At 41.9% G+C, this 25349-nt stretch overlaps 1 protein-coding gene across 3 annotated transcripts; it reads right to left on the bottom strand.

Moving 5' to 3' along the window:
* Positions 1-10227: 10227 nt before the first annotated feature.
* Positions 10228-25111, bottom strand: LOC104342938 (carbonic anhydrase 3). 3 transcript variants are annotated; one of them, XM_086465380.1, is made up of 7 exons: positions 21721-21757; positions 21438-21635; positions 18217-18335; positions 16188-16280; positions 14243-14308; positions 11540-11695; positions 10228-10347 (listed from the first exon to the last, which is right to left on the bottom strand). In XM_086465380.1, exons 1-7 carry the CDS (start codon positions 21755-21757, stop codon positions 10228-10230), a joined length of 789 nt encoding a protein of 262 aa, XP_086321506.1. The 3 variants fall into 3 exon arrangements, with proteins under 3 accessions (XP_086321506.1, XP_086321508.1, XP_086321507.1); XM_086465382.1 differs by lacking the exons at positions 18217-18335; positions 21438-21635; positions 21721-21757 and adding exons at positions 22406-22426; positions 25085-25111; XM_086465381.1 differs by lacking the exon at positions 11540-11695.
* Between the last annotated feature and the right edge of the window lie 238 nt (positions 25112-25349).

Raw genomic sequence — 25349 nt, 5'->3', positions numbered from 1 at the left:
TTTTGTCACATTCCTAGGCAAAGGTTTTTATATGTGGATAAACTAGGAAAAAAACCCAAGTAAACACATCTAGGTGAATGTTAAAAATGTGTTGGCACTCTTGGCTGGAACGCTGCATAGAACACTTGCTGTATTTCAGCATATGTTCCCATCTACCCACTTTGCAATGCAGTGCAGCTACAACACATAATTGTGAGCTCATTTGGATACCTTCTGAATGCCATCCAGCCATTTCTGTCGCCTGCATTGTTTTGCCTGCTACCTTTCAATTCCTTTCAAAGCCCTGGACAATATTTGGTTCTGCACACGCACACACACATCACCCATGTTTAATTACCAGAGTCAACAAGTTTGCTTCATTGAATACAGAGCAGGCTAGGTTGAACAGACAAAACATGCTCAAGAAGTATATTACTAGACGGGCAGAGGATCACAGTAGGTTCAGGATAACAGTTTATATCGCTACAGTAGTAGCGATGGTAAGGCAGGATAAACAAGAAACGCACATTTCTGTAGAAAGACCTCATCTGCAAAAATCTACTTGATGCTCATGAGATGGGCCAGCCAGACTGTTGCCTTGTGCAGGAAGCTTATAACATTCTCCAAGTTTGGCAACATTTTGTCAGCTTGCTTGTACAAAAAAAATCCAACAAGTCCACATTTGCTATGCCAGTACAGTTTGCAGTCTGCAGTGACCATCTCCTGTGCAAAGAGAAGCGTGCTGTTCTAGACCAGACACAGGTAAGCAAGAAAGCGTCACCAGGAAGAAGACTGATGATGGAAAGGCCTCCCAAAATCCTGTCAAAATTTAAAGAAAAAAAAAAGTCATGAGAGCAAACTCAGAACAGAGCCTGATGCTAGAGGCAAACCTGGCACAACTTAAGCATTGAGACAGACTGGCAAAATACTCTGTAGATCTTATCAAGTACATATAGATGAAGAAGCATGAGGAAGAACCAGGTCCACAGCAAGACCTGATGCTGGATACATAATACTGAGCCACAGATTATTTTGGAAACATAAGCAAGAGGGGTTTCGGGCCTGTGGCCAGTGTAATTATGTATATGGAGTTGGGTTTAGCTTCTGTTATGGTGAAGGCCAAGCCACTTCCTTCTCCAGGTGCAACCCAGGACATATTCCAATTGGAGTAAGTCTAAATAACAAAGTTATTTGTATGCTTTAACTAGTGATGGAAAAAATAGAATCAGATCATAAATTACAGCAAAAACTAACAGGATAGATGGATTATACAGAGATTCCCAGCGACAAGGAGTAGATGGGAAAGCTTTCTGCAGGTAATACTGCCTTGTGCCCTATCCATCCGAGCTGTTTGGCAAAGCTCCACATCCTAATTTAAGATTATGTGAATGTTCGCACATATTCCCTCCACCAGTTCCAACTGACATTTGCTGTGCATCAGACAGACCAGCCAGTGAGTCAGAAGCTGAGGTAAGAAGACATTCAACAGCTTGTCTTCTTCTGACTGGTTATAACCTTGCATTGCTGTGATGCTTATTTGCTGCCTGGAAATTTTTCTCTAAGCATGCATAAATGGAATTTATCTACTCCTTTTCCTGCCACATAAGGTATTCTTGAGTTCCCTTGCTGCCATGGAAATATGTGCACTTACATTCATGATGTCTATCCCAGCAATAAGTTTCAGAAGATGTCTTCTCTTCAACAGCTCAGTCACAGTAAATATTGCCAAGTGAAGAGGCTGCTCATTTGAACAGGTGCATTATGAACTGGACCTAAAATCCTGCAATATGAAGATACAAATGCAAGTATTAAGAGATGGATCCACCATTTAACTTGTTTTATGGTTCTACATGTAGTGTCGCCCAGATGCTACTGTGAAGCTGTTACAGGCAAACGTTTGCTGAATCATGGGACTTCGTTTCCTGATAAAAGACATTTCAATACAAGACGACCAAAAAAAAAAAAAAATAAACCCCACAAAACTCTAATGTAGTGTTGCTTTTTGATCAGCATTTAAAGAATTACAGAGCAAGCAAATACCAGAAATATATTTAAAAATGGCTTAACCCTTCAGTCAGATCCTGTGACAAGTGAACACTGTGCTTCCAGCATGGATGACAGAGAGTGATAGGACAGCTGAGCTCAGCAGAGTAGCATGAGCAGCAGATTTTGTCAGGCTTCTGAAAATGACTATTGACTATCAATGTTCACTTTTATTAAATTTAACTAATACAACTGTAATTATTTTATACTATTCAATATTAACCATTAAAAGTTGAAATTGATCAGAATATAAAACAACAGAAGCAAAACTCAGTGTAACTCCGATCATATCCCTGGGAAAAAAAGTCACAATCAGGGTCCAGCAAGAAGTTACTCTTATAAAGAACTGCCAGGCAAGTTTCTCTGCATCAGACCTTGGCTCCCACCGCCTCTAAGAGGAGGGGGAGGAGATACCTGTATACACAACACTATGATTATTGTTTTTTAAGGCTATGGGAAGCACATATAGTAACTGTGGCTGAGAATGTTCAAAATATTTTATGGGAATTCTTATAGTGGCATTGAAATATTCTAATGATGGACACCAGTATAAGAACATAATTATTTTCACTGTTAATTAATACCATACCATATTCTCTTTAATCTAAGTCCTAGCACAATTACTACTTTAAAGGCAGAAGACATGTTCCATATCCTCAACTTTATTTAGATTACACTGACTCCATGCCTTTTTCAGAGTTCTTCAGTGGTGGAAGTTATAGCAAAGTGCTCTAAGACAACAGGCATGAAAAATATTGTTTCTAAACTCGCATCCCCTACCTTTCCCGACAGAGACAATGAAATCAGTGTTTCAATTATAGGTCTTACACACTGTTGGGCAACAAATCAACTTTCATCTGTTTATTCAAGGGTCAGTAGCATTCGTTTAGCTATAAATTTAGGTATGCTGCAGATATTGATGCCATCCATTGCTCAGTGATGTCTGACAAGAAAAATTATTCCTTGATTATACTCCTTCTCCAACAGACAACGCACAACACTGTGGGAGCTCTTACATTAGGGCTTAACAGCGGGCAGCCTCCTAGTGTTAAGAAAAAAAAAAAAAATGTTCTCTGAAAGAAGCAAACTTTAATGGAAATGTCTTTTTTTTAAATGCAGTGAATAAATTACCATAACCATGAAGCACGATTGAGGCACCAGTGTGCAGAGAGAAAAGGGCTATGTAGACTGAAAGAGCTGGTCAGGCAGGCTCTTACTAGTATGCAGGGCAACTTGCCCTGCAGTCCTGGTCTCACAGTTACTCAAAACAGCAACTAATTCGGTGCATATCAGCAGGAGATTTTAATCTGTAGCCCCTCTTACCTTGTGATAGGATTCTTTGTGACTTTAGCAATGGAATTAGCTGGTCTTTTTTCAGCCTACAGAAGAAAAAGCACTTACATACAAAGACTTTTGCATGAATAAACATGCAGGCAAAATATGAAAGCTTGTTAGATAGAAATGGATACCAGTCCATCACTGCCAACAGCTATTTAAACAGAGGGCCTTATAGCTGAAGAATAACTTCCATAAACTGCATTTGTTTCAATGGTTATTTACTTACTCCTGCTGCACTAAAGGAATCCGCACCGTGTGGCAGCTCAGGCCTGTTTGCTGCAAGTGGTGTCAAAAATGGGGATGTTGAGGAACTGGCTCCACCGTGTGGGCTATGAAAAATAAACACTACAAGTCCAGCAAGAAGCAGCATCCCTCACTTCAGTTTTCAGTGAGGATGTTTGCATTGTCTACGGGATAAAGGTAGGATGAATAGTGGGAATGTCAGTAAAAAAGAAAAAAAAATACTGGTACGAATTGGAAGAATTAAAAATCTTAATCCAGTAAGGCTTTATTATTGCCACCATACAGGTCTGAGAGGACTGGCCCACGGTCTTGCTGGTCTAAACCCAGGATGGAGTTTTGAGTTCTTCAACAGTCTTCTGACAGCTCTTCTGCAAGGTATTAGTAACAGTAAAAGAGTGAGTGTGTTACTCAAATTCACCAAAGGCATATTTTTTCCAAACACGTACTACATGTTCTGCCTACTGACGGCACGACAGAATTGCAAAAGCATGCATTAATGTAAAGTGGCACCATCAGTGAGACTTTAATAATTCCTGTACAGATAACATTCTATGTAAGCGCTCCTGCTTGTACTAAGTCCAGGTATGGATCAGTAGTGCAACCGCTTCTTCTGCATACATGATGGCATCTTCACTTCCAACCTTCCTGTTATTTTCTCCTAGAAAGGCAAGATGCCATCTCTAGGGAATCTTGTTAAACAGAGTTCTTAACAGAAGTGTTGCAATTTACTATGCTGATCTTTTCAGTTTTCTGAAGCAAAGACAACTCCTTCAACTGGATGGAGTTTGCTCTACTGTCCTACTTCACTTACCATCTCACTTAAGGACAATTTTCATTCTTATATTCCTATTCATTCTTCTTCATTTACACCCATATTCTCCACAGTCATCCTTATTGAAAGTGAGACACTTATTTAGACTGTGGACTTAGAATCTTTGCCTCATCCCAGTTGCATAGAAGCTACATTTCTTTCTTCTCCATCTTTCTTTTTCCTCCAAAATAGCTGATTTTCCAACTACTATGTGCTGTTTTCAAAAATAAAACTTGATATGACTTTTGACAAAGTTCACTTTACTTATACGGTCTCTGATATCAAAGATATACTTTCCTTGGCTAATGACTCTCCTTTTAATTTCTTACTGTCACTTACTCCCAACAGCCTTTTTGGCCATTACTCATAGAATCATTAAATTGGAAAAGACCTCTAAGATCACCAAGTCTAACCGTCACCAGTAAGGGCAGCATTCCTTTTCTGTGGTTTCATGAAATGTAAGTTCCACAAATTTCAGAAGTTTTTGCTTTAAAGAACAGCAAGCGTTTTCCTCATTTAAGTGCATGGACTTTTTCACTTCAATTGACTCGTATTTACATGAACACTGAACACTCGCCTTTCTGAAATTAAAAGCTTTGAAGATGCAGTTTTATCTGTTCTTTCAATTTTAATGGAAGCAACTTGCAATAATCTATGCAAGACTTATTTCAAGGAAGCACACTTGCTCACTGAAATCCAAACTGTAATTGCTGTCCCGGTTTGAGCCCCCTCAGCCGGCAACCCAGCCCCCCGCAGCCGCTGCTCACCCCTGCCCCGTCCCCTGAGGGCTGGGCAGGAGAAAACACAACCGAAAGGCCCGAGGGTCGAGCCACAGGACAGGGAGGGCTCACCCACCAGCGACGGGCACGGGCAACAGGCAGACTCGGCCTGGGGAGAGCAACATCAGCCCAACGCACAGCCGCCACCGCCAAGGACAACGAGAGATACAACCGGGCCTCGGAAACACACCTTCCCCCCACCCCTGCCCTCTTGCCGGGCCCGGCTCTGCTCCCTCTTCCCCCCAGCAGCGCCGGGGGCAGCAATGGGGGTCCCAGCCCGTCCGGCACACGGTGTCTCCGCTGCTCCTTCCCCCTCAGGGAGAGGGGCCCTCGCAGCCCTCCCCTGCCCCACCGCGGGTCCCTCCCGGGGCCGCCGCCCTCCCGGCCAGGGGCTGCTCCAGCGCGGGCTGCCTCGGAGCCACGGCCTGCTCCGGGCCCGCTCCCTGCTCCGGCCCGGGGCCCTCCGCGGGCTGCAGGCCAACGGCTGGGCCGCCGCTGAGCTCCGCGGGCCGCAGGGGCTCCGCCGCCACCCCGCCGCGGGCCGCAGGGGAACCTTCGCTCCGGCACCGGCCCCTCCGCCCCTCCCTGACCCGGGGGTCCGCAGGGCTGGGTCTCTCCCGTCCCCTCCTCTCCTCCGCTCGCCAGCACAGAGCCGCCAACCGAGAGCTCGCCCCGCCGGCTCTGTCGCTCTTCCCTCGAGTCCTTCGCCCAGGTGCCCGCTGGCCTGGCCTTGGCCCGAGGCGGGGCAGAGATTGGAGCCGGGGGCGCTGCTCGAAGCCTCTCGCAGGAGCCGCCCCTGGAGCCCCCTTCCCACTACCAAAACCCCATCAGGCACCGACCCGCCGCAACTGCATAGCACAGTCTCCTGTTGGATTCATGATTAACTGATAAATCCGGCATTTGTTACATACAGGATTAAGTGGATCCTACACATTCTTGCAAGTATTTTGCTGCCCAGTCCAAATACAGAAAGCTGAAATTTCCTAAAACAATACTCTTGGTGTTTATTTTCCTAGTGGTATCACAAGGCCTTCATCTGTATTCAAATCTGTTTCTGTGTTTAATGAGCACAAAACTTTAGAGCCTTTCTGCCTCTCTCTCACAAATAACCCTGAGCTGGTCCATTTAATTTTATTGCACATTTTTGCAAATCAATATGTAGAGCAGCCCTAAACTGAAAAGATGCTTTTAAAAATATGTTCTTAAAGAAAAGGTTAGTCCAATTTGATCTGTAATTCCTCATTAACTGTACCAGAGCTGTACTCTTATTTTTTTTTTTCTAAATGTTATAATATGTTCTACTAAATTGTTGGTTTTGGAAATAAAATAATTCCTGAATACATGGTTTGTGCTGCAATTTTGACAAAAATAAATGCCAGAGTTCATCGAGATGAAAGGCAGATAGATGAGGTGGTATTCACACTTGTATAGCTGCTTCCTTTGCTGAGGCATGGGACAAAATGTCTCAGGAAGAAATAAACATTTGTTTTGCTAAACTGACTGACAGTATGAACATTCTTTAACTCTGATTACTCAGCAGATAAACACCAGCAAGCAGATCCTGGAGAGCCTTTCTTTGAGATACAGTAAAAATAATGTATATTCTCTTCATTCTGTAGTAGAAATGCATAACCATAGCTGGTTGTATACTGAGGGTCATACCAGGAATTCATAGTTCGGTTATGAATTCACACCTAACTGAAAGATGGCCACAGCTGGTGAGAAACTTGTTTCAGTTAATAAAAAAGCTTTGAAACTGTAGGAATAAGCTTTTAATTTTCTAGTAATTGCTCTTGTGAGGTGTGGGAAGCTGGGAGGGTTTCAGTGTCTGTCAAAACCTAATAGGTAGTAATTCCTTTCAATCATTTGCCTGCCCTGCTGAAATTAATATATACATTATACAAATCAAAGCAGTCAAGGATTTAGTACACAGAATCACAGAGTGGTAGGGATACACCACACTGACTAGGGTAATTTTCACTTTTTTTTCAATTCATCAGTGCCCAGGGGCTTTTTTCTCTATTTAAGATAGATGAGGCAGCAGGATCAGAGTCCACACAACATATTCTTAGTTTGCTACCATGGTAATCAATACTCAACTGCGCTATTCATCAAAGAGAGAAAGGCAATGGAACAAAACTATGTATGCTTTATTCATCAAGACAAAACCAAAAGCCAAAGCATGTTTGCAATGAGGCCAATGCTTTTGTGTAGCAACAGTTTGAGGACAGATCGGAATGAGAGCAAATGCATGAAGGAATAATATAAATTTCGGACTGTCTTTTCCTTTTTGCCAACATACAAAGCATGTGTTTGCTGTTGGAACCAATAAATCAAAGCGCACTCAATATCTGATTTTGTGGGCAATTAAGATATTATTTCACTTTAACAAGTTTAATTTGTGTGCTTAAGAAGTATGAATTAATCAGAAAATTGCAGAACGATATAATAGTTCAGCTACCTGATCCACGTGCTTCTTGCAAGAAACCAAAATTCCTTTCAAAGTCAGCAGTATTCAAGATCAGACATGAATGTATGAATTTTGGGAGAATGTATGAGAATGTTTGTGTCCAGGCAAGAAATAAACACTTTTTTTTGTACCTGAAAACAGAGAACAAGTGATAGTGTTCTGATGTCTCATATTTTTGAGAATCTGTTTAATTGGATATATAGAAACCAGGATGAGATACTAAACTGAAGTCAAAGAGCTAACAAGGCTAGAGTGTCTGTCCACCCTTGTATTACCAGCGTATGTATCAAAGAAAAGAGTAGCAAGCTTTTCTAGTAAGTTCCTGTTACTTTCATCACTCAGCATTAGAAATAAAACCAAAATATTTTTTTTTTATGTAAGTCAATTTATTGGTTCTCTGAAGACACAAAAGCTGTTATTTGAAGTGCAGACAACCAATCTTGTTTTATTGCCCCAATAACAAGAGATTTAAACATCACAGTCAATGGCTTTTAAGTAGAAAGGCTCAAACTCTTGCTTAGTTATTTGTGTTGAAATTTTCTCAACACCAAGATCAACTGCATATGGATACAAGAAGAACGTTTACATGTAAGACATAGTACAGTAGAAAAAACATGTTGCTTATGAGCTTTCTGTAGAAACATTTTTATGTGTTGAGAAGATGTCCAGATTCAGGAGTTTAAAGAAGATCTAAGAGATTCTTAAGATTGATACCGTTCCAAGTGCTGCACTCATCAAAAGCTGATCTTCTGGTAAGATTAAGCCAATGTCAAAACATTTGTAAACAGGATTCTATGAATAGTTTCTGATGACATGAACTTGGTTTTTAGAACAAAACTGCTTTATATTAAGCAAAATACACTTCTAATAAACTGAAATACTAATTCTCAGTGGGAATTCAGCAATTCTTCAAACATTTCTAAATGAATACAAAGGATCAAACTCTGCACTCAGTTTCATTCCTGAATTCTCACTGAATTGTGCTGGTAAGAACAGCAGAATTTGTCCAATGTTGCCCATTCATTACTTCCCTGTTGGAGCACCATTTTTCTAGTAAAGGTGAAAAGTGGAATAGTGAAGGAGAATTGCGAAATGCCTGTTTTAGCCATTTGTAACCCTGCTTTTTTCAGACTTTGACATATTCCTTATAAATGTTGCTGTGAACATGTTTGTGGCAACATCTCCAGAAGAACGTCCTCTGCCACCTACTAATGAGTTAGAGGAATACAGAGAATCCAGAAGCTTCATTTGCAGGAAGCTTTACACACCACCCTTGACCACACAATCTCCTGTATGTACAATACTGAATAATCACCCTGATGGTGAATATAACATAGCAGATCCTTTACTCACATACTCTGCAAGTGGGTTCAACCTAGACGGTACTTGTGTTACACTGCTTAGGAAGCACACTGAAATGATAAAAGTTTACATGATGCAGGACAGGGGAAAATGATTTAGAAGTCTCTGTCTGCCAGTGATTCCTTGCTTGGATCATATGTGTGAGCTGATGTGTCTCCCCAGAAAGTAACAGAGCTAAACAGATTCCACCCAGGGTCTCCTAACTACAGAGTCATAATAAACATACACTTAGGTGACTTAACCTGGATTTTTCAGTAGTGGGGAAGACAAATGACGCGTATGAGTCATCCACAAAGACCCTCTCCATATGCAACAAAATCCCTAACAGGTGAAATCATTCATATGCAGACTAAGATGTCTAAAATAAAAACCCAGGCAGAGCATCAAAACTAAAGATCTGTTATCCTGGGAGGTAACACAGTCAGAGCAGCAGCAGAAAGGCACTTCCCCCTCAGCAATACTAAAACTGCTATACTAAATACAAGGCAACATGATACCAGCAGCACTCCACAAGTGGACAGGTGAAGTAACAACAGCAGTGAAAGAAGAAAAGGTCAATGGGCAGCAGCAGGACATGGCAAAGACAGCAAATGCTGAAATAAGAGCAAGGTACCTTTTCCTCTTCACAAACAGTCACATGCCTGACTGTATCCCCAGAATACTAATCTAATCTTGGATAACAGACTGTGAACAAAAGAGGGAAGGAAAAATGTTGAAGAGGAACTTATTCTTTGGATGTTCACACTGGAGGTGGGATATCTGAGGAAGATCACTACTAGAGATGCTGTATGAGCAGGCATTTTACCTCCTGTTCATGTACTGCTGAGCTACTGTTATTTCTGCTTTCCTGAATTACTGGTTCATTCTTCTGCTTTTACAACATTTCCTTTGAAATTAATTTTAAATATTGAAACTGAGCCCACTTTTCTTCCAAGACCACATGGCAGAGAAGTGACAGTATCACAAATGCTGAGGCATTTGTGGTCAAGAATCATATATATCTCACATTTTCTTATTAAGGTTAGTATTTGCATACAGTATTTTTTCTGCTTTCAAAATCAGATTCAGTTTTACCACTCAGAATTTCAAGCTGAGAAACACAGATCTGGATCCAGAGGAAAAGCAGGAGACAGCAAAAACTAACTACACTTTGGGATGCAGGGATTTTCTCACTCAGGTTCAGCAGAGTGAGACTTGAGACTTCACTTGAATGAGGCTCTCACTATCCTGCCCTTCACAGGCTGAGGTGGGCGCCAGTTATCAACCAGTGGGTTCACAGGTTCGTTCTCACCGTTCTTGGAAAGGCTACGGAGCTTCGCCATCTGCAAGGAATTAAAATTAAAGTGTCCATGTGAATTCACCTGGAAGCAGCGTGGACCTTGATGCCTAGAAGAAACTCTGATACAGAAAAGGAGTTTTCTTATATAAAGACAAGCATACTGGTAGAGATCACTGCAGCTCAACAGCTAGCACTGTTTCTGTGGATCTTTACACTCTTCATCCACAGAACAGTGCGTCATCTGACCCCTACCTGGGCTTCTTTTGGATTTTTCCCTGACTCACACTCAGAATGTGGAAAAAGAGTAGGGGCCTCCTGTGACCCTGCTGGAGCTGGATAGCAGTCACATCACTTGTGAAAATATGGCTGTCCATGAAGGAAGATGCACTTCTAAGTCTATGCAAGGTAGTCTGATAGAAAAAGCTGGTCTGCAGAAGTACATATTTTCTTCTGTAAGGCAGAGAAATGTATGCCAACTGGATTATTAAGTTTAATCATTAATTCATCACTTAGCTGTTGTTCTCCAAATTAATTTCAATTCAGTGTTGCTTTGTTAATTGTTACCCTTTCATCAGAATGCAAAATAAATCTGTTCTGAAAACAGCCAAATCAGCAAAGAGGCTACACCCTGACTTGTACTGCTGAAGCGGAAAATAGTATAGATAATCAAAAGATTTAATGCAAGTACTTCAAAGAAGGTCACCTTATCCAGACTGGCTCTCTATTCTTTTTCCTGTGTAAATGCACATTTGAGCTATACAAATAGAATTACTACATTAATTTGTATTAACATTCAGGTTTGCAGGCTCTAGCTAGTTTGATCCTTCTCACAGCTTTTAGGAAGTCAAGATCTGGACCAGCAATTTCTTAAACTGGGAAATCAGCCAAATGTTAGTCTCACTTGCCACTTAATGCTGAAGCAGAGAATGAACTGAGGCTGCTGTGGTGTCTGAATTTTGTGGCTCAGGGGCACTTCTGCCTGTGCAGGTTTTTGGGATCCCAAGAACACTCCACTGAAGCTATTATTCCAGGAGGTGTCTAGGAAGAGAGCCTGATTCTCAAGGTCAGTTTTACAGTCCATTTCAACAATCCATTCTGCAGGCAATTTCTCACAGTCCTCAGCTAAAGCTTTCCTTATCAAAAAAACGCAAGGTAACATGAGGCTTGCAAATCATCACACTGATATACTGACACACTGCTGAGGTAGAGGAGTAGCAGAACAAGCTGGTGTTTACCTGATCTGAGCTGACTTCAATCGGCTCCCTCAAGAGAATCCAAGTGATGCACTCCTCACAGGGGGGTGTAGTGAATGAACCATGGTAGGTCCAGTAGTCCCGAGATTTGGGGAAAAGAATTGAAGGATCAAAGTGCAGAAAAGGAGCCTCTTTCCCCTTAGAGAAACAAAAAATAATTCTCTGCAGTAACTCTAGGGATATGCATCTTAAAAGACATCACTATCTACATTATTTTAAAGGAAGTCATTAAATATCAAGATTCATAGAAGAGATCGATCTCCTTTTCTTCTTGTCAAGCATTTGCCCTGCAATTAATCATAACTGACATTTTGATTCCATTAATAAGTTAAAAGAAATTATGAACTGAATTGTGCAGGACCAAACCAAATTCATTGTTACATTCTTCTATTCTGGAATTACCAAAATTTTGTTTTATTTTGGGCCACTTGGGATAAAAATTAAAGGCGGTGGCACTGCATGTACTGGTACCCTTTTTATCCAATAGAACAGCAGCCAGGCATTTATCCCAGATTTGTTACAGTCTTCTCCTCTATCTGAAGGAATTTACATCTGCATCTCTCTCCTCCCAAAATTGTGCTCTAATTACATTGTCATGACGACACGATCAATCTTTTTATTGGCACTATTAGACTTAATGTAAAAAATTAAAATATTTCCTGGAAGAGTACTGGATCCTGAATGTCTTACAACTGAAGGTGATTATCACTAGACAAGGGAGAACAGCAGACACTAGACAACATTTCCTGAGAAGTTTTTCTTTTCCACCAAATAGGACATCTAAAAAGAGTGTCTTCACAGGACTGTGATGAGACTTACTTGTTCCCTCAGGGCGACAAGAATTAAACAAGAAAGTTCAGCTCTCTACTGGTATTTAGGATGCAGTTCTGGAAAACAAGATCTATTATTCTTAATTCCTTCTCCTGTCATGGAGAATCTTCTCTAGATGGAAACAGAGTATTAACCTACGAAGTGCAATGGGAGGAGCTGAAATCTTTTCCACACATCCTTGCGCAAAATATGGTTAGAAAGAATAACATCAAGACTCCAAATCTATCTTCCTGATAAAATTATTCTGTAAGTTCAATATGAGTTTCAAATGACTTCACGAACAAAACTGTGCTTTTTCAGTAAATACAGTACAGTGTCCAAGAAAGTCCTCTGCCTGTAATGCATCAAAGCAATTGAAACTGCATGTATAATAAATACACTGGTGATACCATCCACTAATCCTTGCCGAAAAATAAGTAATCTTGGTAAAATATATGTGATGACAGGAAAGAAAATAAGAGATAAAATACAAGATGTGGTTGTTTGCATACGCACCTATCTTTCTCTGCTTTTCTTCAACTGTTGCTTTTTCCAGAACCACTACAGAGAATATCTGTATGTAGGAAATCAGACTTCTGGGGTTTTTTTGCTGTTAGAAGTCATAAAATCTCCAGTTAGGCAGTCTCAGATAGGCTGTAATGGAGCGGGTATCACTGCCATCTTGTCATCATGTATGTATGTATGTATGACACAGTGTTTCACAGGGTAATCAATCAACTGTGGCAAAACTCTTCTGCATGTAAATGGCCAAAAAATGATTATGGGATTATGAGAGAAAGCTGAATATGTATTAAGACAGACATCACTGACAAAACAGGAGGAGCAATGGGTAGGGTGAAAAAAATTACCTTCAGTTCCCTCACCAGAAAGAACTGAATTGTATCTGAAGACTAAGAAAAGGTGGAAAAAATGAAGTTAATATAACGCTGAATGAGAAGAGAACAGATTTCAGGCTCAGACCTGCACATGCGTAGCAGCACATACATACATACATAAATTAAATGCAAGAAATTCTGCTAAATTTGGAAGAAAATGCTTAAAAAATTCATAAAATTCGGTCCTGATGATCTGGTGGTATGTTCAATGTCAAATAAAAAAGGGACTTTTCTTCTAGCATCATTAGAATCATAAAGCTGATCATGAAGTAGGATCGCTAAATTATACCTAGAGGTTAGGTTTATGTTAAATAACAATAGATACAGCATCACAATTCTCTGCAAAGAACTCCCTTCTGCAGTTGTATCTATGCAACAGGTATGGGCTTTGGTCCTTAGATCATTAATCAAACTGGAGAACAGTTTAGAATAGGTTTGCAATGCTATTTGTGCTAGTATCATAGGAAGACAGAACCTAGGACTGGTGCAGAAACTGTACCATGTAATCCCTTTTATAGATGAACTCAGTTCCACCTGAAAACTAATAAAGTTTTTCATCTCCCTTACACTGACTGGGAGCTTGCTCCATCATTCCTACTAGTTTCTTCTCATTTCAGGCTAACTAAATTTCTGGCTCAATTATATACATTTGTTTTGCCACTGCTGTCTCGAAGCCCAAAAGCTTTTCATTTTTCCTTCATATTTGCACACTACAATATTTTTACAGAGCGGTATCAATAAGACTACCAATGGGGCATGCAAGGATTGATACAAAACCCTCTACAACAAGAATACTTACAGAAGTGAGGAGTTACATGTTTACTCAAGTAAAAGAAAGTGTTCTGCTCCACAGTCCAATGTATCACCTCTGGAGATACTGTTAGGTATCAGAAGGATGCCCAAAACAGTGAATCTGAACTTCTGATTTCTGCTTCTGCTACTTTTCAACTACATTATATCACAAAAATTTTTTTGATACCTTGGTCTTAATGTTATCAATTTCTTCAAGAATTCTCTTCATCTCTGGTTTGGGAGTTTTTCCAACCTGTAATGCAAAGCACAATACTGTATTTTTTCATCATGTTTCACAGCACTTGAAAGAAATTCAGTACAGCCCAACTGTCAAGTTAGGCAGCAGTATTCTCAGAGTATCCAGTACAGACTGACTCAAAATTATGTGTGTTAAAAACCCATCCAGAATAGCATACTCAGGTAACTGGCCTTGCAATTAAAAAAAAAAAAAAAAAAAAAAAAAGACTCTGCAAGGCACCTCCCACCATCTGAGGAACAAACTGTGCTCAGACAGCATCACCTACACCCTCCAGGGCCTAGCCCTTGGCTCCTTGTTTGAAAGCAACCCACAGCCACTGTGAGACACGCAAGCACTCAGCAAAGTTTTGATAGTCTGAAGAGCTGGGGTTCCTGCAGACACTTCAAACATTTCGCAGCACATAGGCAGTCAGATCAGACTTGATATAAAACATATGATGAGATTCCTGTCACGACCTCCTCAAGCTATGGGGTCACTTTATTGCTTGTGCTCGTGACATCCAGCATCTCCAAAAGCTTTGACACGGCTCCGCATCCCAGAAGAGTAAAGACAGTATGCATAAGGCATGCTGTTATTGCCACGCCCTGTTCCAAAGCAGATTAAATTCAGTTCTTCAGGAGATAATTCAATCTCTATTTTCGCATTATCCAAAAACCCAGCCATGGAACACGACAAACCCAGAGCAAAACAATGGCTCCTATGCCAAAGAGCGAGAAGGTAACAGAGAAAGAAGGCCAGAGAAGACACAGTGATACTCCTTACTTTTCTAGACCTTTTAGCTGACCTTAGCATGGCTAATAGGAACATAATGTTATACTTTGTAAGTTGTGTTTTACAAGATAAAGCTTTAGCCTAAAATAGATCAAAAGAAATGACAAAAGAAGAATAATTGAAGGACACAGTCATAGGGGAGAATCAGGACAGGTGCTGACCTTCAGATTAAACTAACCACAAGAAAAAAGGTCAGGCTGGCTCTCAGTGTAAGAGAATTAAAATGACATTGGATCTAGCCTGTCCAGGGATACTGTGGCAAAATTAATTACATCCATTTTCTATTGCTTGTACAAATGCAGCTTACTAGTGATAAAACGATAAAAGGAGAGCTATTCTCCGATGCTGTGTTCAAGCTGAAATGCCCACCTGCAGGTAAAATGACAGCCACACAGCTAAAGTTTGCATAATTTATCACTACTAAATTGTTTGCCTGTCTCTCAGTGTCTAGACCACATGCAGATTTGATAATAGGATTGCTTTCTTTCTGTTAAGTTCATTAAAAAAACAGTTGGAAAATATCAGTATGGTATTATTTTGTTATGAATCTGCTGTATTTCAAGGTTAAAATGTTCAGTGAACTTCTTTTAACATCAATTCTTTCTTTTTGGAGCAGGTTCATTGAGCTCTTTTTGATTCCCAGCTTCTGTGGGGATGACCAAGAGACCAAGGAAGGGAATCAGTCAACATAACCTTGCTGACAGGCAGATACAATACCTGCTAGCAGACAAAGGGCAGGAGGAAACACTCTTCCTATGCAGACTGTCCTCCTCACTCAGTACACCCCACAGCAAAGAGCTGGTCAGCTACCAGGGACAAAGTTAGCAAGTGTCCCAGGTTTGAAGTTGTTTATCTCTTGTTCAATACCACCCATGATATGTGCCACTGGTGTCACGAATGGCGTCAGAACTCAGCTCTGAACGGGTTAGTGCATGGAATCTGGAGGGCCCAAGGACATACGTGACTTCAGTCTGTGCATTGCTTTGAGTACTCTCCTGTAAAATGATACAGTGCAGGGAAAAACGATGGGAACTTTTTTCCCCTGGCACTAGAGAAAGACGAAAAATACAGAAAATTATAAATCTGAGTATTTGCCACTTACTTTCAGAAAAATGCCCACAACAGCCACACCATCAGGTTGTTTCAAAGCTCCAGCAAAATTACCATGTTTTGGATTCCAATGCACCATATGTAACTAAAAATCAATGAAACTTCAGTTATAAATGCAATAAATTGCCAACAGTACAATCTTACAAGTTTTTGCACTAAATTAAAAAAAAGTTTCCAGTACACAGTAAGTAAAGGAATAGACATGAAAATGGAAACTACACATAAGTATTTCTTGTTCCCATGCTTCCACACACTCACACTTTATATGCAGCATCACTTTGCAATTGAAGCATAAAAGAAAGAAAATGGAGTTTAGTATACAATATATTTAAAAATTAATCAGACAGTTTAACCCAAGCACATGACATGCACACATGCAGTGCACAAAACACCTACTGACATGCACTTCACCTCACGCAGAATTTTAGATCTTCGTGTTATGCCGATAACAACAGCTCAAGGATTTACACTGGGCTGTATGTAGTACATATGTTCCTGGTTTGTATCTCTTACTACTCTTGGCACATTGTACTGGAAAAGAGTGGCAATAGTAACCTGACATATCTTTCTCATTTCTACTTCCAACAATGCTGTATTTTCAGGATATAGCTCAAGTTTTTACATGTCCTTCCAGAAAATCTCTGGCTTCTGCATATAGCTGCAAATGCTGCAACCAGCAGCGTGGAATCTCAAAATAGGTAGTGTCTGGAACATAGTGTCATACCAAAAAAAATAGGAGCCTAGTGCATATTTTGAATGCAAATTGTTAACTTTTTTTTTTTAAGCACAGTAACAATTATTTAAAATAACAACAAAATTATTTACCCTGAATATAAATTAATGTATTGCTCTCTGTTTCTTTTCTCTTGAGGATATCATTGCTAGGGAGAAAGGTGGAGCAGCCATATATCTTTGGTTGCATCTAGCAAAATTTCATACATTCCAGGCTTTCTGCTCCTTTCAAAAAATATCCGAGTACTGCAAACAAAAGCAAAGTAAAAAGTCTGTGCTTGAACTAATGAAGAAATAGCTTGAGGAAGTAGAATCTGTCTGTTTAGCCGGCCACAGAAACCAAAACACTAACACAGTTTGGCTGTGGCTAAGGAATAGGAAAAGAAAACCCAAACCATCACTCACAGTCACCTCTGAGATGTTTGTGCATCTGACCTGACACTAACCCCGCAAAACACCCGCCCGAATTTTCTCCTATGACAGGTGGGCAGCGCCCCTGTAAGCTCTGCACCTTGCGGGTATAAGTGGAAGGCAGGAAAACACTACCGCAGACTTTTTGTGGGCGTAGGCATATATTTTGAGCCTACTCTCAAATACGATGGAGGAAGGAGGTAACATTTGCTAGTAATCCACTAGCATCAATAGTGAATTCACTTACATTTATTACCTGAAGAAATCTTCAGGGCATAGAGCTGCCATTAATTTAAGCAAATTTGGACAACAATAGTGCAGAAGTTTACATTAAAAAAAAAAAAAAGCCCAAAAGTCTGTCTACCACTATTTCCAAAATCAAACACAGAGATTTTAAAGCACAGATGTTCAGAAACTAGAAGATACTCTTTACCACTCTGAAGCAGTTTTAAGGTGGATCTAATTTTGAATGTCAGTTTATCAAATGTGCTTTTAGCGAGTTTTTCTATTCATTAGTAATGCTTTCAGAAACTAACTTTGTAATTCAAGCTATACCAGAAACAGCTAAAAGCCAAAAAACATCAGCAGATCTTCTTATTTGGAAATTACAGATCACTTTGCCTCAAATATTTTTAAAACATTCTAAAATACTAGCAAAAACTCTTGCTTGAAGAAGCAAATTCCATGTTAGTATATACTTGCAAAGATACATTTGTTGGCAGATGCAACTCATCCCAGTGCATGCTGATGAATATTTGCAAGTTTTAGAGAAAAAAACAGATAGATACTTGCATAAGGGAGATCGGTTAATCTGTTCAGATGCACAACCAGTCAAATTCCAGTTAGTACTGAATACTACTATTAAAAATAGGTCCTACCTCTGCTGCATATTTCACCCCATCTATAACGTGCTCAGAGCCATGGTCATCAGAGGAACCCCAATGCAAGTGAAGCTGACGCAGCCTGTAGGCTCCCGTGAGCGGCCCACCTCTCAGCACTGCAATTGATAATCCACATCAGCACCAGCCTACAGAAAGCTGATGTACACATCTACTGAACAGGGACCTGTACTTTAGACGTGTGGAGTACTTCTTGTAGACCCAGCTGATTGCAGTGGGGGGCCACAACACTCACCAGTTTACAAGACTGGGGCTATTATCACTCATGAAGAGTCCTGTTTGATGTGAGAACTGTGGAAGCTGCTCTGAGTCAAGCACAAAATCAAACCCCAGAAGCCAAACAAGCCCCTTTTCTCTTGGCAAGTGGACACACTACAGTTCCTGAAGTGGAGAGAGAAGGAAGGTATTCACAGCCGATTCTCGTCAAGAAAATGGTCTGTTGTGAAATGGCTGGGGATACGACTGTGAAATTAATCCAGAGGTGCTTTGAAGCGTACCTTTAGCCCATGACTGGCATACCTTTTACAGTTCAGCCAACAAAACAGTGGTTACAACATAGTTTGCTGCTTCTAAAAAACCAACTCTTTCCTAAAAGTGAGGCAAGAGGAAAGAGTTTGAGTCAAACGAGCCAGAAGAGTGTTCTTGAGCAAGCAAAAGCTATAGTCCACACTTAACACTGCCACCAATGAAACAAATTAAGAAGCTATTATTTCTGATGTTAGCCAAATAATGCTGACCATACATCAGTCTACATCAATTCTAACTTGCAAAACATCACACCTGCTCTTTCAGTTTGGGAATTATTTTCAATAGGGACTGCTTAGAGGATAAGGTCTCAAATACATTTTTCATTCATTACCTAAGGCAGGAATGAGACGTGTTTCCTTACACAGAAAGCTGATAATGCAGTTCACAACTGCAGTGCCAGAAGACCTTGTTTAAATAGCATCCAAGTTTGAACTTCTACCAATAGCTTTGAAGTTCAAAGTTAACATTGAAATATTTAAATCCTCTTGTGCCCAATGGTCTCAAATTAATTCTTGATATCATATGTGTTGGAATACCTACACAGAGCAAGAGGTTTAACTCTGCATTTTCTCTTTTTAGTTCGTAGGTGTCACAGCCATTGGACAGCAACAAAGCACTCTGTTGAGTTTTAGGCATGCAGTTTTGAGTTTGCTCATATATATATAAATTACAGTATCTAAATCAATACAGTATTGAGTAAGCCTTCTGTAGAAGCCTTTAATGGAAAAAATACCATTATTATTGTTGCTGTTGTTATTATTATTTTGTTTCACTTTTCAATGTAGGAAAAATAAGGAAGGCATAGACTCTATGGCCCAAACCCTCACAAGTATTTGCTTGCCATTTCACACTGGAATCAATGGGAAGCAGGAACTTTCAGGAGCTGAATTTATGCGATCTACCTACATTTACAAGCTAAATCAGTATCAGAGTTGGAAACTCATTTAGCAGCCATTTCTTAGAAGCGGCCCTTTCCAGAGCTCAAATACTGTAAAGCACTTGGAAACAGCACTTCAAAATGGAATGCAGATCTCTCTAACATAAAAATAAATCCTTTTAACATTCCAATTTTCCATGTGATTAGATCAAAAAAAGCATATCTTCAAGCTAGATTTCTTTTTCCAGTCAAAATCAGATCTGTGACTACTACTTATTGTCAGCTGCTGCCACCACAGAAGCCAACAAATGAAGGTAACGTTTATGAAACGCTTTCTCATGTGGTTTTTCAGAGCCGTCAAACATTGCATTTGAATCCAATCCAACACATCCCTATGAAAGCCTTGAGCCCTAAACTGCAGCCTGCAGAAAATTACTAACAGCAGCAGTGAGTGAATGTACACACTGTGCGTCCAGAGGAACAATGGAGATGATGGGGAGGGGAGAGGTGGGGAGGGAATGGAGGGAAGATGATTCAGAGGAAAGGCTGCACCAAGGGCTGTACTCTGCTTGGCCAAATCAGGGTCTTTCTCCAATACAGTTCCCTGGGCAGACATGTTCTTGAGCAGCCTCTGTCTACCTTTAGGAAGCTGCAAAGACAGAGCAGAACCACCACTGGAAAAGGTTCATAATCAATTTACTTCCTATGCTTTTCAGTCACAGCATTGATTTTAGGCAGTGCTTGTGGAAGAGCATTCCATGTCACAATGAAAGTGTAATTTATGGTTTGTCTGAGGCTACCATGTAGAAACTGTGGTAATAAATACTAAAGCACCATATAAATACGTAACAAAGAGAACCGGTCCCTGTCCTAAAGAGCTTGGATTCCATCTGAGAGATGTGGAACAGTAACAGGTAGCTAAAGGAGTCCAAGAACACAATGAGCTCATCAAGATAAACAAGAGAGAGTGTGATTTTTCAATGTATTGCAGATATATTTCATTAATTATATCGCTTACTACAAATACAATCCCAAAACAAACAACATCAAAGTAGATGCAGAAAAATACAATGGAAAGTAACTCTGGTTTCCATTAATTAGATTGCTTGATAAAGGACTGATCAATAGTGCAAGCTCTTGAGATGTCTTCACATTATACAGTAATGTGAATTTAATAGTGATTTTGACTGTTGTTGTGTGTCTGCATTCAGAGCTACACACTGATACCACTCTGAAATCAAGTTTTGAACAATTTAACTTAAAGATTAGACTGCTCTCTCTCAACTAAATAACAAAGCCATTTCATAGATTTCCAGAAGCTACAAAATGCTATTTTCACAGATGCCACTTTCATAGCTTTTTCAGGCTGTGGAGACGCTTAAGACTTCCCATACAAACAGAAGAAATCAAGATCACAGTCAGTGGAAACACATGAGTTTTGTGTTCACGAAGAGCCTCAGAGCACGCACTAAACCCCCCTGGAAGAGCCTCTCTCCTTACACAAAGCCTGAGGCTGCAGCGTCCGCACTGAAGGAGGGGACCTGGGGAGAAGTCCACCTTCCAGGTGAGTCTGTACTTCAGGGGTGCTCCTGAATCTACAGCCTCCCTGTCCCACCTAGCGTGGACCTAAACATGGCTGGAGCCACCCCAATAAACTCCAGGAGCACCTTTTTTCCGTACCCAAATGACTTTTCTCTGCCAGCCTCCATAGGCCAGGTACCAGCATGCGTTTTGATCCCCAGCGCTTTGCAAGTCTCAATTCTTAACAATCCCAAAAGCCAAACCCAAAACCGACCTGATCGATCAAAAGTGTCGTCGAAGACAACTCGGCAGGTGCGCCCGTTGTTCAGGATCGTTTTGGCTGCCCCGGGATCGTAACTGGCGTGCCAAGGGCCGAGAGAAGTGTCGTGCCGCACGTCTTTGCTGTTGATCTCAATAGGTGACTGCTTGTCCCCCTTGGCCATGGGGTAGTTTTCATGCCAGCGCTCCGGTCCTGCGGGGGAAAGGCAAGGAAACGTCGCCCCGGCTCAGCCGCGGCTCAGCCCCGGCCCGCCCGGCGGCCCCGCGCCCCCACTCACCGTTGGCGCTCTCGTAGCCCCACACGGACTGGGCCATGGTGCTGCTGCCCGCGCCCCGTCCCTCACGCCCCGCTGCGGCTCCGGCGGCGCGGCACGACAGTCCCCTCCCTCGTTCCCTCCCGCCCCGGGGGGCTTTTTATAGAAGCCGCGGCTTCGCATCCTCCCCTGAGGGGTGGGCAGGGGGAGGGCGGCGGCGGCGGCGGCGGGAGGCTGCGAGGCGGGCAGGGGCAGGGGCAGGGGCAGGGGCAGGGGCAGGGGCAGGGGCAGGGGCAGGGGCAGGGGCAGGGGCAGGGGCAGGGGCAGGGGCAGGGGCAGGGGCAGGGGCAGGGGCAGGGGCAGGGGCAGGGGCAGGGGCAGGGGGGCGGTGGGGAGCCGCGGGGGCGGGAGAGCCATTTTCTCCCCCGACCCCGGACGAGGAGGAGGGGTGCCGGCGGGACCCAGCGGCTCCCTTCATCCCCCTCCCGCAAGGGACGCCTCAGCCCACCCTGCCCCGGGAGTGGGGAGGGGGCTGCACCGCCCGGAGGGGCGGAGGAGAGCGGGCGGGCGCTGGCTGAACCGGTGGCAGAAATGGCGGGAGCGCCCCGCAGCCCCCCCGGAGGGACGCGGAGGCAGGCTCGGGCGGAGGGGCGGCCGCGGGGAGAGCCCGCCGGAGGGGGACGAAGCAGCCCGGCCCGGCCCGCGCCGCTTGCCCCGTTCGCAGGCGGAGCTGTGGGCGTGAGGTCCGCCCGGGTGGCTGCGGGCGAGCTGTGAGGGCGGGCAGGCTGCGGAGCTCCGGCCTCCCTGCTCTCACCAATGCTCCGTTTATCAGCTCCGAAAGACACTGTGTCTGCCTGAAAGGAGATCTCATAGCCTGCAAAACCATGCCGTGACGCAAAGATAGCCTCTGCCAGCCCCAAATGAGGCTATTCCTGGTTATTCGGTCAAATTTGGGTTTGACTCAGTCCTTTGTGCAGAGAGCTTTACGACAAATGTATTTTTCGTGTTAGGCAACTTAGCAGTCGACATTTTGGTCAGAAAACAGCCATTTTTCAGATGATGGAGAGTTAGTGATTAGTACGGTTGCATTGGTTGGCATTGTCTCTGCATCTATGTTGAATACTCGAAGCTTTCCTTTCAAATGCCAGCTTTGCCACGGTCTTCCTTGGTTTTGTCCGTCCATGTTACCACTGCTGCAACTTTATCTACCTTGAGCTAAATGCTACCTCAAACTACATACCTCCAGCTAAATAACATCCCTAGCTAAATACTTGGGAGTCAGCCAAGAAGTATCGCAAACCATGGAGATTTCCAACATAGTCACGGCAAACTGGTTCAAATGCTCCTTGTACCCATCAGCACTGGAAAGTAGCGTGGAGATAAAGCTGCAGCTCTGAGAGGTTGTAAACCCTTTGTATTAGTGAGGTACAGGGAATAGGTTGAGAAGCTGCAATATACAGAGCCTGAGATTATGTTGGTCGTATTTCAGGTCCCAAAACCAGCTTGAAGATGAAGGTTCCCCTTCTAGCTTACCTATATAGCTAGACTAATAAGTATGGACTTTGTTTAGGTTAACTACAATGATTTCTTTAAACTCGTTTAGTAAATTATTCTTGCTCTGAGGTTAATTCTAAGTAGATGTTGCCCCTTTGAGAGAAAGGTAGGACAAGCATCTGCATCTGAGATTTATATCGAGATGTATATAGTGTCTTTATGTAGAGAAGATGTGTTAGATTGAAACTCACCAAACCTTAGCAACATTTATGATACTATAAGAAGCGTTCCTCTTACTGTCTTCAAAAAATGTAGTTCCTCATGTCTTCCTAAGGCAGAATTTAAGAAAATACTGGGAGATGCTTTAGGCACAATGATATGGAAAATGGCATCTTTTCACTTTCCAAAGAAAACTCTGAAAGAAAAGAAAATACAATCTTTTACTCTGTCATCAATCAAATGGATAATGTCACATTTGTTGCAAGGACAGGCATGTAAAATTGACACCTGTTGCAATTTTAATTCAGAAAGCTTACACATTAATCCTTTTGAAATGGTTTCTACCTCATCCTCCCAGAAAGAAACATTTGTGAGCTCATGAAATTCTAATTGGAGCAGCTTGTTTTCTGTCTGTATAAGCAAGACAGCTTTAGTAGGCTTGTTTAATGAAGGCTCAGAGACACCTTTAATCAACTTCATATATACAAGGAGTGCTTATTGGAGCCATTTATGAAGGCAAGTGACATGATTTGTGTTACACAGACATAGGTGCAAGTCAGTTCATTCCCTAATATTTCAATTCATTGCTCTACGTGAGAATTTACACAATCTTCTCTGTTAAGCAGCCTCATGCCTACAGCAAAAGTCTTCGTATTTTAGCTTTCTAGTGAGCTGGTCCTGTTGGACCCAGAGGAGCAGGTCTTTGTCACCTTCTGCACGTTGCCGCTTCTAGGCACTGACTTGCGTGTAAGTGACAAATGCTAGGATCAACAGTGTAGGTGCTTTGAGTCAGCCCCAGGCACTGAGTCATATCACAGTGTCGCACTGACTTTGTGGTGGTGGAATTCTTCTCCTGTTGCTTTCATCATCAAATCTAGCAGCTTTACCTGCGTTAAGAGATAATCACAGTAAAATTATTTTTGCATGCCTTAGGATCTACCTTTGCATTTATCCTTTTCTTCTGATATTGGCTCAGAAATTCAGTGTCATGTAACTTGCATAACATCACTTTCTCTAGGAAGTAAAGACTTCTGTCATGGAAAAGCCATCACAGCTAAGAAAAGGCCACAGTTTTAAACATCTAAGAGCAGCGGTGTTACCTAGTGCATTCACAGCTGCATTGCAGTGATTTGTTCCTATTTTCTAAACCTCTGACATGTTTAGAAAGCCATCAGGCGTCTGAAGTGGTAAAGGTGAGAACATAACAAGATCAGCCTACACCATTCATTAAAAACTTCAGGATTTCTGCGAGCCCAGCTGCAGTACCTTCACCCACGGTACCGCAGAATGCCACTAATGAAAGCATCTTCACAATATCTTCTGAAAATAAATTATATTACACCCATTGTTCAGGTGGAGAACTGAGATACAACATTTTTAAGGATGGCTTTCATAAAAGTTGTCCTACATCTCTTACACACTTTAAAACTTCCTGGCTGAAACTGTTTACCTCTGAATAGGCAAGAAGATTGCAAAACAGCAGGAAATGCACTACAGCCGTCCTTACTCTATGCTTAAATCAGGTCACACTCACTCAGGAACATAGCTGCATGCAGTAACACTCGGTAGGACTGCAAGACATAGCAAGTTGACATCTGTTTCATCAGAAAGATGAGATTTGAGAAATCAGGGAAGGCAAGGTAAGAGGAAAACTGGGGAACTGAAACAAACTGACCAAAGCAAATGGCATCAGCAGTATCATTGATGGCTGGGGCTAAAAAGAATTAGTAAAGTCATGATCTGTGATTTTAGTTGCAAGAAGGAAAGCTCTGCATCTGTTCACAGAGTTCTGATTTTGTCCTTAAAGGTAGAAGTGATCTGAGCATCAACTGGAAATTGCTAGGTAAAGTGCAGGCTGAATAAATACTAAATCTGGCTTCTCTCAGACTGTCCTTTTAGAATAATCCAACAATACAGCGGATATAATGTAAGGACTTAAG

The sequence above is a fragment of the Leptosomus discolor genome, chromosome 5 (genome assembly GCF_034619465.1).
Source record: "Leptosomus discolor isolate bLepDis1 chromosome 5, bLepDis1.hap2, whole genome shotgun sequence".
NCBI classification, from domain to species: Eukaryota; Metazoa; Chordata; class Aves; order Leptosomiformes; family Leptosomidae; genus Leptosomus; species Leptosomus discolor.
The sequence above is the reverse complement of the archived record's forward strand: the minus strand, read 5'-3'. Positions and strand labels throughout refer to the sequence as shown.

Coding starts and splice junctions, on each gene's coding strand:
- LOC104342938 (XM_086465380.1), bottom strand. CDS start 21,757: ATGGCCCAGTCCGTGTGGGGCTACGAGAGCGCCAACG. Junction 21,636..21,720: donor GGGCTACGAGAGCGCCAACG/GTGAGTGGGGGC, acceptor TTTCCCCCGCAG/GACCGGAGCGCTGGCATGAA. Junction 11,696..14,242: donor TTGATAACATTAAGACCAAG/GTATCAAAAAAA, acceptor TGTTTCTCTAAG/GGGAAAGAGGCTCCTTTTCT.